At 37.4% G+C, this 17,085-nt stretch overlaps 1 protein-coding gene across 2 annotated transcripts in view; it reads right to left on the bottom strand.

The window, feature by feature from the left end:
* The window catches only part of PIK3C2A (phosphatidylinositol-4-phosphate 3-kinase catalytic subunit type 2 alpha), a 104,383-nt gene that overhangs the window by 35,564 nt on the left and 51,734 nt on the right, over positions 1-17,085 (bottom strand). For both annotated transcript variants that reach the window (XM_059407689.1, XM_059407695.1), the window contains exons 9-14: positions 11,971-12,114; positions 10,424-10,472; positions 10,133-10,343; positions 7,949-8,071; positions 6,692-6,859; positions 129-240 (exon numbers count right to left, since the gene is read on the bottom strand). In XM_059407689.1, the coding sequence (XP_059263672.1) occupies positions 129-240; positions 6,692-6,859; positions 7,949-8,071; positions 10,133-10,343; positions 10,424-10,472; positions 11,971-12,114 (807 nt within the window). The remainder of the gene's footprint in view (positions 1-128; positions 241-6,691; positions 6,860-7,948; positions 8,072-10,132; positions 10,344-10,423; positions 10,473-11,970; positions 12,115-17,085) is intronic.

The following is a 17,085-nucleotide window of genomic DNA, read 5'->3' as shown; positions in this document are numbered from 1 at the left end:
AATTGAAGACAGGTCCTAAGATCAAACAAGACCAATTAGGCTTCTTTAGTTAACAATCTAATTCATGAAATACATATATATCTTAAAAAGAAATCTCAACCTCCCCATGTATGAATAAGTACCATTACCTGTAACACTATTCTTTCCATCACGTAGCCTTTTCTGGGTACTGTTCCAGTAACAGGATTTGTATGTGACGAAGTCCAGAGATACAGAAGCTTAGTTCCACATGTTAAAAACCTTCATGAATGTAGACAGAAGAATACTGTAGCTTTCATTTTATTTTTGTAGTTTTCATTTTAAAAACTGCTTCAAAATTCACATCACACACACACGCACACATACACACACACCCCAAAAAACTAACATTACATGGGAATGAATTTGAAACATTTATCCAAACATTTATTAAGCATCCATTAGATAAAAGTATCATCTTTAAGAACATACCAGAGTCACTCTCCATAGAGTATTAATACTTCAAGTAAATGTATTGATGAGTGGGGGCTGGGACAAAGGGAGGGAAGAATGAAATAGTGGATCTTGGGAAGAATGGGGTTAAGGATAGAACACAAGAGGGTAAAGACTCAGATTCACTTGTTCCCAAAGCAACTTTAAAACGAGATCAAGAGTTGAACTGTCTCCTGACTGAGCTAGCAGGTGCCCCACCCTTGGTCCCCATCCCCGACCCAAAGCAACTTTTATAAATAGAAAGGTGAAGAACAGTCTTTAAAGATCTACAATGGAATACATCTCAAGGTAATAATTTGGATTACATAACGGCTCCCTTTCACCTTAAGAACAAACCACATGCCAAGGAAACCAATACAGTATACTTTGCAACCAAACACTAATCATCTCAAAAGAGAAGTTGTATCTGTGCTCTAAACCAGGAATCAGCAAGCCTTTTTGGTAAAGGGTCAGATGGCAAACATTTGGGGCTTTTTGGGTCAGACGATCTGTTGCAGACTTAACTTTGCTGTTATACTGCAAAAGTAGCCACGAACAATACATAAATAATGCATACTGTGATCTAACAAAACTGTTATTTACAAAAAACAGGCAGTACACGGGAGTGTGCTGACCCTTACCCTAAACTACCAATTTAAATTAAAAACATTTATCAGTAAGACATTGATATATCTTTACACAGAATAAATTTCTGAAAAATATCATGAGATATATAAAGAAAACTATGAACTTCATCAAACTTTATTCCTTTTATTCCAACAGCAAATATCCTTTACAAAACTAGACTCAAGTCTTAGTGTTTTCTCTTGAAGGTTAACAGCCTTTAAATCTCCGACACATTATATTCTTTTTCAGATCCACCCTCACCCCCAACTAGATTTTAATGCAAATTCTGATATTATTTCATCTGTAAATACTTTTAGATCTCTCTAAACAATAAACACTGTTTTATTTTAAAATAAGTACACCATTATCACTCCTAAAATAATTAACAATTACTTAAAATCATTAGCTGTCAGTATCAGTATTCAAGTTTCATTGTCTCAAAAGTTTATTTAAAGTTGGCTGTTTGGGGGCACCTGGGTGGCTCAGTGGGTTAAAGCCTCTGCCTTCGGCTCAGGTCATGGTCTCAGGGTCATGGGATCGAGCCCCGCATCGGGCTCTCTGCTAGGCGGGGAGCCCGCTTCCCTCTCTCTCTCTGCCTGCCTCTCTACTTGTGATCCCTCTCTCTCTGTGTCAAATAAATAAATAAAATCTTAAAAAATAAATAAATAAATTTGGCTGTTTGAATAAAGATCCAAGCAACTTCCAACACTGCATTTGGATGATGTCTTTTTAAGTATATTTTAATTTAAGGGCCTAACTCCAGGCCTGTCACCTGGTTTTGTAAATAAACTTTTATCAGAAGGAAGCCACACTCATTTATTGACTACCGTTGCTTTTTGCCTTTGATTTTGCATTTGTGACAGAGAATACAATTAACCCTTGAATAACACCCTTGAACTGTGCAGGTCCACTCATTTTTTTCAATACAGTACTATAAATATATTTTCTCTTATGACCTTAGTAACATCTTCTTTTCTCTATCTCACTTTAAGAATATACTATGTAAGGGGCACCTGGGTGGATCAGTCTTTAAGCCTCTGCCTGCTTCTCCCTCTCCCACTCGCCTTCTTTGTATTCCCTCTCTTGCTGTATCTCTGTCAAATAAATAAGTAAGGCTTCTGATCAACAGCAGGCTACTAGTTGAGTTTTGGGGGAGTCTAAGTTATTTGCAGGTTTTGACCACATGGGGGGGTGCAGGGCAAAAAGGCGCTGCTAACCCCCACCCTGTTATTCAAGTGTCAAGTGTATTATGACCTGCAAAGACTGAACTACTTCCACCTGGTCCTCTTTACAGAAAAAGTTTGCTTTATTTTTATCTCTACATTCTTCCTCTCTTTTTTTAAATCCTTGCCATCTGTTGAAAAAAACCACGTCTTTTGTTCTAAGAATTTTCTATATCCTGGATTTAACTGATTGCATTCCTCTAGTGTCATTTAGGATGTCCCTTTATCTCCTACACTTTCTTAGAGTAGTAGTTAGATCTAGAAGCTCGATCTGATTCAGGTTTAGTTATCTGGCAAGAATACTTAAATAAAGGTAAAATCGCATACTACTTCCTATTACATCAAATAAAGAAAGACACTGTTTGGTTTCTCTCTCTTTCTGTGAAGATCATCAGTTTGTTTGGGCCCAGTCAGTCTAAACTACCCATTATGGAGTTCCAGAAAAGTTAATCACTTAATGGCTTTAAGCAAGCACTGATAATCCTTAAATCAATGGTTTTCAACCAAGAGTGATTCTGCCGACCCCGTGGATATTTGGCAAGGTCTGGAGGCACTATTGGTTGGTAACTAGGGGACAGTATTGGCAAACAGTGGGCAGAAGACAGGGATGCTGCCAAACATCCTACAATGCACAGGACAGTCTCCCACAGCAAAGAATGATCTGGCCCAAAATATCAATAGTGCCAAGACTGAGAAACCCTGGCCTAAATCTATTATTTCAGTAGGGGTTACAAAATTGTGATATTCTATCATTTCTTAATCATCTATTAGCTGGAATTTTTTTATAAACTTTCTCACATCAATTATTTGGTAACCCTGAATTACAACTACTAAGGAAAGGCAGGTTAAACGCTTGGTTCTCTTCATTTAAAAATGAGTTAAGAACTCATCTGTTATTGAAGCTGACTGAAATGCCTCTAAGTTTTTTGGCTTCCCTCTGAGAGTGACTTTATCAGGTTGTATGCAGGCTACACCTTAAACATTATTATTTTTATTTTAAGATTTTATTTATTTATTTGAGAGACAGAATGAGCAAGAGAGAGAGCACACAAGCAGACGGAGAGGGAGAAGCAGGCTCCCCTGCTGAGCAGAGAGCCCAATTCCATGCGAGGCTCCATCCCATACCCTGGGATCATGACCTGAGCCACAGACAGACACCTAACTGACTGAGCCTCCCATGCACCCCAACATAAGTTATTTTTAGAAAGAATTTCAAGACCAAGATTTCTGATCACTGTACTATAATAAGTTAACTGAATTAAATCATTAACATTTTGAATTAATGTTTAACCATCTTCCCTTTGAATGTTTCTTGAATGCTAGGACCTAACAACATTACCTACCTAGACCAATTGCACTATTTGGCAAAATCTCAAGCTTAATGCCATCTGCTTATTGTTTTAATAGCAGAGTGCTGGATGCAGACTATTTGTCTAACAAAAGTCAACTGCCTGGGTGGCTCAGTGGGTTAAAGCCTCTGCCTTCCGCTCAGGTCATGATCCCATGGTCCTGGGATCAAGCCCCACATCGGGTTCTCTGCTCTGCAGGGCCTGCTTTCTCCTTTCTCTCTGCCTGCCTCTCTGCCTACTTGTGATCTCTGTCTGTCAAATAAATAAATAAAATCTTAAGAAGAAAAAAGATTTATTTGAGAAAGTGAGCATGCGCATGCACGTGCGAGAGAGAGCGAAAGCATGCGTGTGAGCGGACGAGCATGCAAGCAGGGGAGGCACAGAGGGAGAGAGAGCAGCAGACTCCCCTGATGAGCATGGAGCCAGAGGTAGGTAGGGCTTGATCCCCAGACTCGTGGGATCATGACCTGAGCTGAAGGTAGATGCTTAAATGACTGAACCACCGGGTGCCCCAGAACTAACTTATTCATAAAAATTAATGATAATGATGCAATTATTTAATTTTCTCACATAACTGTTCCCTGACACTAATTCACCACAATTGAGAACACAATTTCCCTCCTCCACATGGCCAATATTGTTTTATTTATTTATTTTTAAAGATTTTATTTATTTATTTGAGAGAGAGACAGTGAGAGAGAGCTGAGTGAGGAGGTCAGAGAGAAGCAGACTCCCTGTGGAGCTGGGAGCCCCATGCTGGACTCGATTCTGGGGCCTTCGGGATCATGACCTGAGCCAAAGGCAGTCTTCCAACCAACTGAGCCACCCAGGCGTCCCCAATATTCTGTTTTAGAGTAATTATGGATTATATTTAGCAAAAGATCTAAATACTCATCCTTAGTGATAATAACTTCAACTACTTTTCTCTAGCCTTTGGTGGTTTAGAATTACTTTCAGATAGCAAGTAAAATTTGAGCTTACCTAAAGGTAGCAGATAAAAAAATCTAATACTGCCTCCTCAAATGGGAGGAAAGTAACTAAAGAGAGAAAAATAAAGGAATAAATGCTATGTTTAAGTACATAGGAAAAGAACATTTTAAGAACAAAATTTGTGGGGACGACAGGGTGGCTCAGTTGGTTGGACGACTGCCTTAGGCTCAGGTCACGATCCTGGAGTCCTAGGATCAAGTCCCACACTGGACTCCCAGCTCCACAGGGAGTCTGCTTCTCCCTCTGACCTTCTCCTCCCTCTGCTCTCTCTCACTGCCTCTCTCTCAATAAATAAATGAAAATCTTTAAAATTTAAAAAAAAAAAGGAAAGAAAAAGAACAAAATTTGTGAAGTCAATGTTTCAAATATATGATTTTAATAAATGATTACTAGAAAACCAAAGTGTATTTGCCATTTAAGAGGAAAAAGAACTAGATTAGCAAAAATTTTTTCATTCTTCATTTTTATTATAGAACAGATAAGTTATTAAATCACTTCTCAAACTGTCCCACAGAATACAGTGTTTTAGAGCATATATTCCAGAACAACAAAAAAAAAGTACCATGGTATCAAATAAATTTGAGAATAGCAACTTAGGGTAATAAGGACACAGAACCTGAGGCCAGACTGCTTAGATTCAAATCCCAATTCTACTTATTAGCTAAGTACCCTAGGGCAAGTCACTTAAGCTCACTCTACTTTGATTTCCCCTCTGTAAAAAGGGATAGTAACACCTGCCTTCCTAGGCAGTAACCCTACACCTAGGGTTGGTGTAATACATATACAGCACTTAGACTAATACCTAGCATAACAAATGCTGTATGTTTGTCATTACAGTACTACTGTTAGTAAACATAATAGGTTTCTTGACTGCACAACTTTATAGAGATACTTCAATATGCTAATGTGTTATCACTCGGCAAAATATTATTGTGTACTGTATGAAAAATATCTGGAGCTTATTCAAATTTTTTTTCCCTCATTTAGATAGATACTTGATAGTTTCATGGAACATACTACTTAAAACATAATTAAAATAGTTGAAAGACCAGATAAATTATACTACCGCAGGGCTATTAGATACAAGGCTCAAAAGGAATTCCTTTACCCCAAAGGATCAATAAGGTTTTGAACATATGGGAGACTTTTGGAGGTTAAAGGCCAGGGCCCACAGCAGCAAGGGTAGATCAGTTAGGAAAAGAGAAGGAAATAATGTGCAGCTGTAGACTCTGAAATTCTGGAGAAGAATGGGAAAAGTATGAGAAGAGGAAAAATGGGATTTTTTTTTTTTTTTAAAGATTTTATTTATTTATTTGACAGAGAGAAATCACAAGTAGATGGAGAGGCAGGCAGAGAGAGAGAGATGGAAGCAGGCTCCCTGCTAAGCAGAGAGCCCGATGCGGAACTCGATCCCAGGACCCTGAGATCATGACCTGAGCCGAAGGCAGCGGCTTAACCCACTGAGCCACCCAGGCGCCCAAAAATGGGAGTTTTTTTATTGGTATCAGGGAAACTTCTAAGACCATGTCTATTATGTCAAAAACATAGTACTCTGCATAAATGACAGAGCATAAACTGGCTGCTGCTTTTCTCCTGGAATAGCGAGAGGCAAACAATCTTCTAAGTACCCAGGTAGATATGTTCAAATTATAGCAGAGTTACTTTGTGATTTCTTCTGATCCGTGTCTCTGAAATAACCTCCTTTTATTCATACTGCAAAAACTGAGGTAGCTCATTATCTCATATATGTCATTGTTCCCCACGTTATTCTCTAGCCAATTCTTTTTTTTTTCTTTCAAGATTTTATTTGTTAATTTGACAGACAGAGATCACAAGGAGACAGAGATGCAGGCAGGAAGAGAGAGAGAGAGAGAGGGAAGTAGGCTCCCTGCTGAGCAGAGAGCCCGATGCAGGACTTGATCCCAGGACTCTGGGATCATGACCAGAGCCAAAGGCAGGGGCTTAACCCACTGAGCCACCCAGGTGCCCCTCTCTAGCCAATTCTGATGTTGCAGATGTGTCCATAGTAACTCATAACTCAGTAAAACTTACCGTTTAAAATCAAAAAGAGGTAAAGAAACTTTGCCCAAGGCTTCTGGCCCCTTTCTCTGCTTATTAGAATCAGGGGAACTTCCACTGCTCTGATTTAAAATTCCAAAAAGAGTAAGGTGAAGAAGTGATTCTAATGGCAATTGTGATATCTGGATGGGAAAAATGATTCTAAGGGGGGAAAAATGTATTAATAGAAAAGACAAATTAGATCAAATATGAAATTTAACCATTTAATGAGACTGACAATTTTAGGCATTTCATTTGACTTATCAAAAAATCTTTAATCCTGCGTAACTTTTACTTAAGCAGCAAGTTTGGCCAATATCTACTATAAAAGTCTTAAATAAATTTCATTAAAATTTCAAATATGTAATAGTTCTTAAAAAATTTCTTAGTGCATTTTCTCAAGACTTGATACTGTCAACTTCTAGGGAAAATAATAGTCATTTTTATTGCCTTTAGGAAAAACTAGATGATTATTTCTGATTCAGATATACATATATATAAAATGTATTTTACACATTAATATAGATATATACACACACACAAACAACAAGGGCAGACATGTATGTTTACCTTTGTAAATTTTTTAAGTCTGAAAGGATACATTGGGTCAAAAGTGGTCACTCTGAGGAGTCATAAGATGGTTAAATATTGGAAATAAAATGATACCGTTTTTACCCATACATATTTTTGTATTATTATTTTCAAAGATGCGTTATTTTTGTAATTTAAAAAAGTAAAAATAGGAAAACACTTAATAAATGCAGAATAAAAAGTTCTGCAATTACATACCTCCCTAAATGGTGAAAGCATCCCCTTAGTTTAAAAACAGTATTTTAAAAATATTAACAGTGCAAAGTATCTTGTACATGGATTTAGTTTTCTAATGTTAACAAGAACTAGGCTTCATATATACAATATTACAGAATAAATACTAAACTAAGCAATGTTATGAAAACCGTATTTCTATGGTATGTGTGTACAATTATATGTAAATTTATAGTTTTCGCTTGACAAATGTCTAAGAACAATTAATGGCATGTTCTGTAATTTAACAATATGCACATTTTTCAGAACAGTATTTCAGATTTTTAAATGAAGATTTGTCTCTTCTATAGTATATCATCTAGGAGAGACCTTAAGATACAAGAATTTAGTGGACTTTAATGGAAATTGTGATTAATGAAAAGTAGGATGCATACATGGAAAAAAGAGGGCATACTGAAAAAATAAAAAGCCAAAACTTTCACTTACAGTTCATCCCATTTAATAAGATAGAAGAAATTCTTATAAGTGCCAACCTTCTTTGACTGAATAGGCTTAAAAAGATCCTTTCCATTGTGAGATAGGGAACATATCAAGTAGTATTTTTCATAACTGAGAAAAGAAAGATTTTTTAATTTGATAATACAAATTTGTTAACTGATACAAATTCATATCATTAGCCATTTTTCTCTAAAAGTGATTATTATCTGAAATTATCTGGCCACCATTCATCTGAATTTTTGGAAAACATCTAAAATTCAACTACTGCAAATGCTACAAAAATAAAGAAAGAGTATAGCAGAGGATTTGGAATACAGAAGGAAACGTGTATGCCCAAGTGCAAGTCTAAGGCGGCTGCGCTAGAAACCTCCTCACAACTTTGTCATCAGTTATTCACTTTAGATTTTAGCTGAATGGCACTGAATAATTATTTATTTCTAGGTAAATTCTTAGAAGAGAAAGTAGAAACATTATCTTCTGTAGGTGCTATTTTCTTTGCTAAGTAACTAGAGTCAGTTAAGCATACTAATGCATGGGCCTGACTTGCACTGAGCCAGTCTTCTAATCTATTAGGAGTCTTCCATCCATGGAATATATGCTATTGTATTCTCATTAGACAGCAATGATTTAGCCCCTAATTGCCACAAATACAGAGCTGGTTGGATACCGTCAGGCAATCTTCCAGGCTAGGAGCCTTGGGTTCAATAAAACTGTATTCTCCTAGATTTCTAACTTACTGCTAGGCTTACACATTAACCATTTCGTTCATATATACAATCTATTAATCATTTGGAATATATTTTAAATCTGATCTCACTGGTTCACAAAACTCCTCTAGCTAACTATGTGACTACCTTTTTCAACCTCACTCTTTTCTTCACCATTTTACTTTCCTTCCATCTTAATTATCATTGCAGTTTTCTGTATTGTCTTCTACCAAGTATCTATTTTCCTCATTAGTATCCCCAAATTTGTGTGTATATAAGAATCTGTATGGAGGATGTGGAAGGTATTACACCTGTAACATTTAAAAGAATCAAACACCTTCACATGGCAGTAGTATCCATATAAAGGCAAGTCCCAAGAGGGCAGAGATTCTTCTGTTGCCTTGTTTACTGTTGAATCCCTAGTATGAAGAACACTGCCCAAAGATGGTATTCAGTAAATATTTACTGAATGTTATTATATCACTTTCAAGTAATTATGTATTCTAGTTTATTAAACTAAAGCTCAATTTAAGCAGAATGTATGTTCAGTATCTATTCACTAGTCTTTATTTTACTTTATAGCATTAAGTTATTATGGAACTATTTCATTAAAAATATTCAATTCAGACTTTTCAGTTTATATTAGTCATTTCATAAGCTGAAGCTGGCAAACTTTGTAGCACTGACAAAAAAATAAAAAAGGCAGGGTGCTGGGGTGGCTCAGTGGGTTAAACCTTCTGCCTTTGGCTCAGGTTATGATCCCAGGCTCCTGGGATGGAGCCCTGTATCTGCTCAGCAGGGAGCCTGTTTCCCTTCCTCTCTCTCTGCCTGCCTCTCTGCCTACTTGTGATCTCTGTCAAATAAATACATAAAATCTTTAAAAAAATAAAATAAAAAGGAAAAGCCCATATTAAAAGTTCAGTAGAAGAGGGGTGCTTGGGTGGCTCAGTGGGTTAAAGTCTCTGCCTTTGGCTCAGATCATGATCCCAGACTCCTGGGATGGAGCCCTGTATCTGCTCTCTGCTCAGCAGGGAGCCTGCTTCCTCCTCTCTCTCTATGCCTGCCTCTCTGCCTACTTGTGATCTGTCAAATAAATAAAATCTTTAAAAAAAAAAATTCAGTAGAAGACATATGCTCTTATAGACTTCAAAGCCTAGCAATCAGTAAATTGCCTTTTCTAAAGGAAAGGCTGAAAAATAACAGTCATAAATTGACTAGTTTATTAGTATTTGTCTTTATAAACTTACACATGTATTTTCCTGCCTTTTTATGCATGTAGTGAGTGGTATTTTTTATTGCAACAGCTTCAAACATCCCTGTAATTTTTATGAAAACCACAAAGGTATCTGTTAATTCCTATATCATCCACTTAAATATTAAGAGAACAGTTCATGGCTGACATTTTATAGAATTAGAACAGCTTCTGGGTAAAGCTGTACATATTCCATTTTAAACACTTACTTACTTTGATACCCAATTACTCGAAATTCCATGTGCAGCAAAAATTGTAAACTGAAGCTGTTCTGTTGTTGTCCAAGCCTCCTTGACATTCCTGTTACTTTGGGCACAGTTTGTAGGACTCCTACCACAATTTGCATGGAGTCTGAGAAGATCATAAATTGCTGCAGTTAACTGGTCGATGCTTACTTGAACAGGGTTTTCAGAATTCAGTGATCCTAGATTTAAAGAAATTGTTAATATAATTTCCAAAAAACCCAACAATTGTTGTTAAAATTTAAAGAACTTAAAGACATACCCCTAGATGAACTCTTACTAATATCTCCTTCTCCAGACAGTGAAGTCACCTGCATGCACACATATAAATTAGTCAGAAAATTGCCCATATGTACTGAAATTAAAGGTAAAAATTAAATTACAGGAAACCTCCCAAACCTCCCAAAAGTTCCTGCAGAATAAAAAAAAGCAAAAATGCAAAAAGGGGTGAAAACCCCCAAATAAACAAATTATTTTTAGTTATCAAGAACATCAGAGTAACTGAAAATTGTGCATGATACAGAAACTCAACAAAATCTGCCTCATTCAATCAGTCTAGTAATTAAGATTTGAAACCCAAAAGTGATAAATAAACTAATATGATGCTTGATATTCCATTAGTTGCTTTTATTAGTTTAGTAAGAGTATCTTTGCGGTGCCTGGGTAGCTCAGACGGTTAAGCATTTGCCTTTGGTTCTGGTCATGATCCCAGTGTCCTGGGACTGAGCCCCACATCGGGCTCTCTGCTCAGCAGGGATACTGCTTCTCCCTCTCCCTGCCGCTCCCCCTGCTTGTGCTGTCAAATTGAAAATAAATAAATAAATAAATAAATAAAAATCTTAAAATGGGACGCCTGGGTGGCACAGCTGGTTGATTGTCTGACTCAGTTTTGGCTCAGGTCATGATCTTCAGGTCACACTGTGTCGGGCTCTGCACTCACTGCAGAGTCTGCTTAGGACTCTTTCTCCCTCTCCTTCTGTCCCTCCTCTGCCTCTCTCTCCCTCTCTTAAAAAAAAAAAAAAAAAAAAAAAGAGAGAGACAGAGAGAGAGAGAAGAGAAAAGAGACCCAAATTTCTATATACCCTATAGATAGGCTCTCTGTGAGAATGAATCGATAAAGCTTTCTCTTAGATATGCTGAAAGGCATACCATCAATATACCATCAATATAACTTTTCCTTCTGTTAAATTTATTGTGTCTTGGAATCCACCTTCTCTCATCCTTTTATCAGAGCTATGAATAACCCTATGAACAGAGATAATTAAATCCCCATGGAAATAGCATAGGGAGAGCTTTTACTAAAAGCAACAGTATGATATCAGGAAAGGACTCCCAAGCTGGTTGGTTGTTCTGAGGCAATAAGTCACTATTAGTGAGGTTTCTGGATATTTTCAAGAGGAAGAGGTTATCGCCAAAGTAGAACTTTTCCCATGGGCAGTCATGGACGTTTCCATCCAGAAGGACAAATGGAAACTAAAACCACCCAGGTTCTGAAGCTCAGTATACACCTTGAACTCTCTAACCAACTTGTTTATGCCACAATTCCTCCTTCACACATTAAAAGTTTATAGTTTGACATCCATGTATTCAATATCAACCCTCACAAAGCCCTTCCAAAGCAGCCCATCTCCTCTCAGGAATTCCCAACTTTACCAAGTAAGTGACCAAATCAACTTAAAAGTGAAAGCCAAGGTTAAAGTGGTAACACACTGTCCAGAAGAAGCAAAAATCTCCCAGTTTAAGTGACAGATACTCACTGAAATACATACTTGCATTTAACAAAAGGCTAATTACTAAAAGAATACTCACATCAGCACTTTTACTCCTCGGAAGATTAACTGCTCTCTTTAGCTTCTTTACTGCTTCTGTAATGGCAAGAGTCTCTACACCATCTAAAGCGCTACAGATTTTTCTTACAGCTTTAATTACTTGATCTACAGCTCGGTGCTGGTTCTTTAAAAATAAAAAAGTAAAATAAACATAAGTATGTAGAATTTAAAGGATCTGTTTCAGAAAAGATAACATCAGAAACTAGACATTTTAGATGTGCTTAAGAACAGATATCCTTTCCTCTTTGTGATGAAAAAGATACAACATAATCTTTTCAATTACCTATTTTATTTTGAATAGGAAAAACTGGGTCTGATTTTTCACTTTGCACGAGATAATTATTCATACGCAAATGCCATTAATTTCATCAGAATAATAAATTATTAACAAATTGTTAAGTCATTAAAAAAAAACTGGAGTTATTTTTCATTCTCGTTTGGGATTAAGTTCCATATTAAAAACACCAATCCTACCTGCCAAAAATTTGGTATCAGAAACCAAGTTCTTCAGAGGCTGGCCACATATTAATAACATTGGGCCACAGTTATGAAACATTAAATCAACTTTTAAGCATTGTTTACATCTGTACAACCATCACTTTTTACTTTGTCTCATGAAAAAACTTCCTTGAGGACTATCCCTCCAGCGTATTCAACCACTGTTGATTTCACCATGATCCAAAAGTATACATGTACAAATATATTATAAAATCATTTATCTGATAAGAATATTTAAAACTCCCTCCCCATTCCTCCATCCTCATTTTAAAGTATATATCTCATTAAGAAACATTTTTACATAATGAATGAACTCCTCAAACATTTAAGCCAACCTTATAGGCCAAGTACTATTAGAATGGGCTGAAACTTAGTACTGTACCATCCTGTAAAAATTTAAACTTTCTCACCCTTGAGACTTGGCAACCATAAACTAAATGCCCCCTGTACATTCATGCTTAAATAAAACCACCTCATTCTCTCAAACACCCAATTACCATCCAATCCTCAGGACCTGACAGTCTGTTTTCTAGCTCCCCATTTTGGCTTGGATAACTTTTATTTCTGCTTCTACTCCTATACCTTCATGCAAAAACCTTTCCAGTTTTGAGGCCCACGTCATTCTCCTATACTACTCCCCATCATTTTTTATGTGCCAGTCATCAATTTATAGTCTATCAATTTCAAATCCATCTTTCTTTGCTCTACTTTGTGATACTGAAGCTAGACCTATAAACATTTTTCCTTTGCCAGCTGACACAATCTTAGGTTTTGTCAATAGAGGGCACTGAAGGGACACTCACACAACAGCATGAAGACACTTCTCATCAGGGTTCTAGTCCTCTATTTTTTAAAAATATATATTTTTTTAATTTATTTATTTGTCAGAGAGAGAGAGAGAGCGAGAGCAAGCACACGCAGACAGAGTGGCAGGCAGAGACAGAGAGAGAAGCAGGCTCCCGGCTGAGCAAGGAGCCTAATGTGGGACTTGATCCCAGGACGCTGGGATTATGACTTGAGCCGAAGGCAGACGCTTAACCAACTGAGCCACCCAGGCGTCCCAGTCTAGTCCTCTGTTTTTTACTTCAGCATCAGATCCCAGACCAGCTCCAGCTCCAGCTCCAGCCCAGCATCAGATCCAAAGACCAGCTCCAGCTGCTACCTGCTGACCCCCACCCCAGGTCATGGTCTCTCAATCTGACAACTCTATTAAGGTTCTTTGCTACAGGCAACCCATGTGTCCATGAGATAGCCAAACCCTCTTGGAAGAGGCTGGATTTCCAAAAAAGGGCTGAATTTTAGCCTGAGGTTGGAGGGAAGGTTCTATCCTAAGTCCTTAGAATTCCTTCACTATCCATTGTTCCTCAACCTAGAGCTAACAGCTGCTTTTTCGCACCTATTATTACTGTTGGACCCCTCAAAGCATGATTGGCAAACTTTAAAAAGTTTTAAAAAGGCCAGAGAGTAAACGTTTTAGGCTTGGAGGGCCACATCTTCTCTGTCACAACTCAACTCTGCTATTATGGTGTGAAAACAGATACTGATAATACATGACTAATACTGTGTTCCAATAAAACTTTATTTACAAAAACAGGCAATAGGCCAGATTTAGCATACAAGCCATAATATGTCAAATCCTTCTTTAGAATCCTCTTTCACTCTTTATAGTAATTAAATACGTTTTATTAATTAATAACTCTCTAATTTTCCCTGTTCTACTACTATATTTCCTGTCTTCTAACTTGTCCTCTAATGGCCTGATCTGCCTGACAATTGACATGTAGTCATTTCCCCCACTGTACACCCTATTTTTGCTCTGGATATTCCCCTGACTTTCTACCCTATATCCTGTAAGCCTCAGTTATATAAATGTCCACGTGGAAAACTCATAGCATCTTCAACCCCCAAATTATACTCTATCAGAATCTAAACTGCAATATCATACATACTCTGATCACAATCTCTTTTGTTCTCACACATTCACTCTGACTAAACGAAGTCTTTGAGCTCAGATACTATTCTCTGCTTCTTCTACCAGGTAGCTGAATACTTTCAGAGAAGATCTCAGAACTGTACAGACTCAACATTCCCTAATTTCAGCAGGAACTTGCATGCTACTTAACATTCCTTTTACTCATTCTTGGTCAGTTCTCTTTACCATTCTTCTTAGAATATGAAGCCAAACCATTATTCCTTGGCTCAAAACATTTGCCACTACCCTAACTTCACTTTACTTAAATAAATTAATACCTTATCTCTAGAAAATTAAGGCCTGTAGGAATCAAAACTTCTAGAACTTCCTGATCTCCCCTAAAAGCTAAATTAAAATGTACAAAGATTTATATGTGAACTCATAACTAAAAACTGTAAACTGACAAAATGTCCATTATTTGGTGGCCAGATAAAAACAAAATATGGTGTATCCATACAATGAAAGTATTTAGCAATAAAAAAAAAAATCAGCCAACTGTTGGATACACACTACAACTTACATAGAACATGGGCAGGGCTTAAAAACAGTAGGATATGTGAAAAAAAAAATCGGATATAAAAGATTCCCTAGGCTATGATTCCATTTACATGAAATCTCCATTAAAGGCAAATCTATCTAGCAGGAACCAGACTAGGCATTATCTGTGGGTGGGTCTGGGAATGGGGAATGACTGTAAAGTAGCAAATGGAAAATTTGGGGGTCATGAAAATGTTCTAAAGAACTCAATTGTGGGGATAATTATACAATTCTATGCATTTACTAAAAGAAATCATTGAATTATATACATCTAATGGGTACATTTTATGGTATATAAATTATACCACAATAAAAATGTGGGTATACCGCTATAAAAATGTGGGTATTAATATTTTTTAGTCACTATTTTAGATAAGATGGTCATGAAGACATCTGTGATAAGTGAATGGAGACCTTAAACTGATGGGTAAGCCATGCAAATATCTGGAGGAAAAGCATTAAAAGTAAAGGGAACAAAGGGGTATCTGGGCGGCTCAGTCAGTTAGGTGTCTGACTCTTGACTTCGGCTCAGGTCATGATCTCAGGGTTGTGAGATCCCTGCATCCAGCTTTGCCTACTTAACACTGCTATTAAGATGAACAAAAGTCGGGGGGCACCTGGGTGGCTCAGTGGGTTAAGCCGCTGCCTTCGGCTCAGGTCATGATCTCAGGGTCCTGGGATCGAGTCTCGCATCGGGCTCTCTGCTCAGCAGGGAGCCTGCTTCCTCCTGTCTCTCTCTGCCTGCCTCTCTGCCTACTTGTAATCTCTCTGTCAAATAAATAAATAAAATCTTAAAAAAAAAAAAAAAAAAGATGAACAAAAGTCGGGACGCCTGGGTGGCTCAGTTGGTTAAGCAGCTGCCTTCGGCTCAGGTCATGATCCCAGCGTCCTGGGATCAAGTCCCACATTGGGCTCCTTGCTCAGCGGGGAGCCTGCTTCTCCTTCTGCCTCTGCCTGCCATTCTGTCTGCCTGTGCTTGCTCTCTCCCCTTCTCTCTCTCTGATAAATAAATAAAATCTTAAAAAAAAAAAAAAAAAAAAAGGATGAACAAAAGTCATCACAAACATAAAGTCCAAAATTAAGTTCCATATCTTCCATCCAAATCTGCCCCTCTCCTGGTTTCTTCCCCCATCCACCCTTTGCAGCTAACAAAATATCTTCCTACCTGATCTGTTTCCACTCTCTCCCCTCTTCCTCACTCTATTCTAGCTAGACAGACAGACCTTATATATACTAGGCACCCTTCTTCCCCCCTAGAAAACCAGATAGTTTCTTTCTCTCTAGTTCTTTGCTCAACTTCATCTTCTTAATAAGGCCTTCTCTGAATACAAATGTTGAAACTGAAACATTACCCTCCTTTATTTTTCTCTGTAGTGCTTACCACCTGATACAGCACGTTTTGCTACTTTTATTGTCTGTCTCATCCAACTAGAGTGTAAACTAAGAGCTGGGATTACAGTTTCATTTGTTTGCTGCCATATCCTCAGCACCTACAGCAAGCATCACAATGAAGAGATATATTCAACATTTACCAAATAAATGAATATGTTTAAATGCTGACAAGAATGTATTAGTTGCTAGAAATTTAAGAGTCATCCTTCACTATTTCTTCTCTTACATCTCATTACTTACCAAAATCCTGCCAATTGTATCTCCTAAATATTGTTAATCAGATCCCTCCTTCCTGCCTTGGCCACACTAATTATTTTTCACTTGGAATACTATAAAACACCTTCCTAAGTAGTTTCCCTGAAACCAATCCTGCCAGAACCCAATGTAACTTACACAGTATGGCCAAAGGGATTTCAAAGCTTAGGACTAAACAAGTCACTCACCCCAATCAACCCCCTATCATCAGCTAAAAATACCTTTAATGGCTAAAGCAGGGGTCAGCAAACCTTCTCCATAAAATAGCAAATAGTAAGTTGTTTAGACTTTGTAGAATAAACAGTGTCTGTCCCAACTACTCAAATCTAGTATTAGAGCACAAATGCAGTCACAGAAAATATGTAAACTAATGAGTGTGGCTGTGTTCCAAAAATTGTTTATTTACAAAAACAGAAAATGGACTGGATATGGCCCTCTAAC

This window comes from Mustela nigripes, chromosome 1 (assembly GCF_022355385.1).
Source record: "Mustela nigripes isolate SB6536 chromosome 1, MUSNIG.SB6536, whole genome shotgun sequence".
Classification (NCBI taxonomy): Eukaryota; Metazoa; Chordata; class Mammalia; order Carnivora; family Mustelidae; genus Mustela; species Mustela nigripes.
The sequence above is the reverse complement of the archived record's forward strand: the minus strand, read 5'-3'. Positions and strand labels throughout refer to the sequence as shown.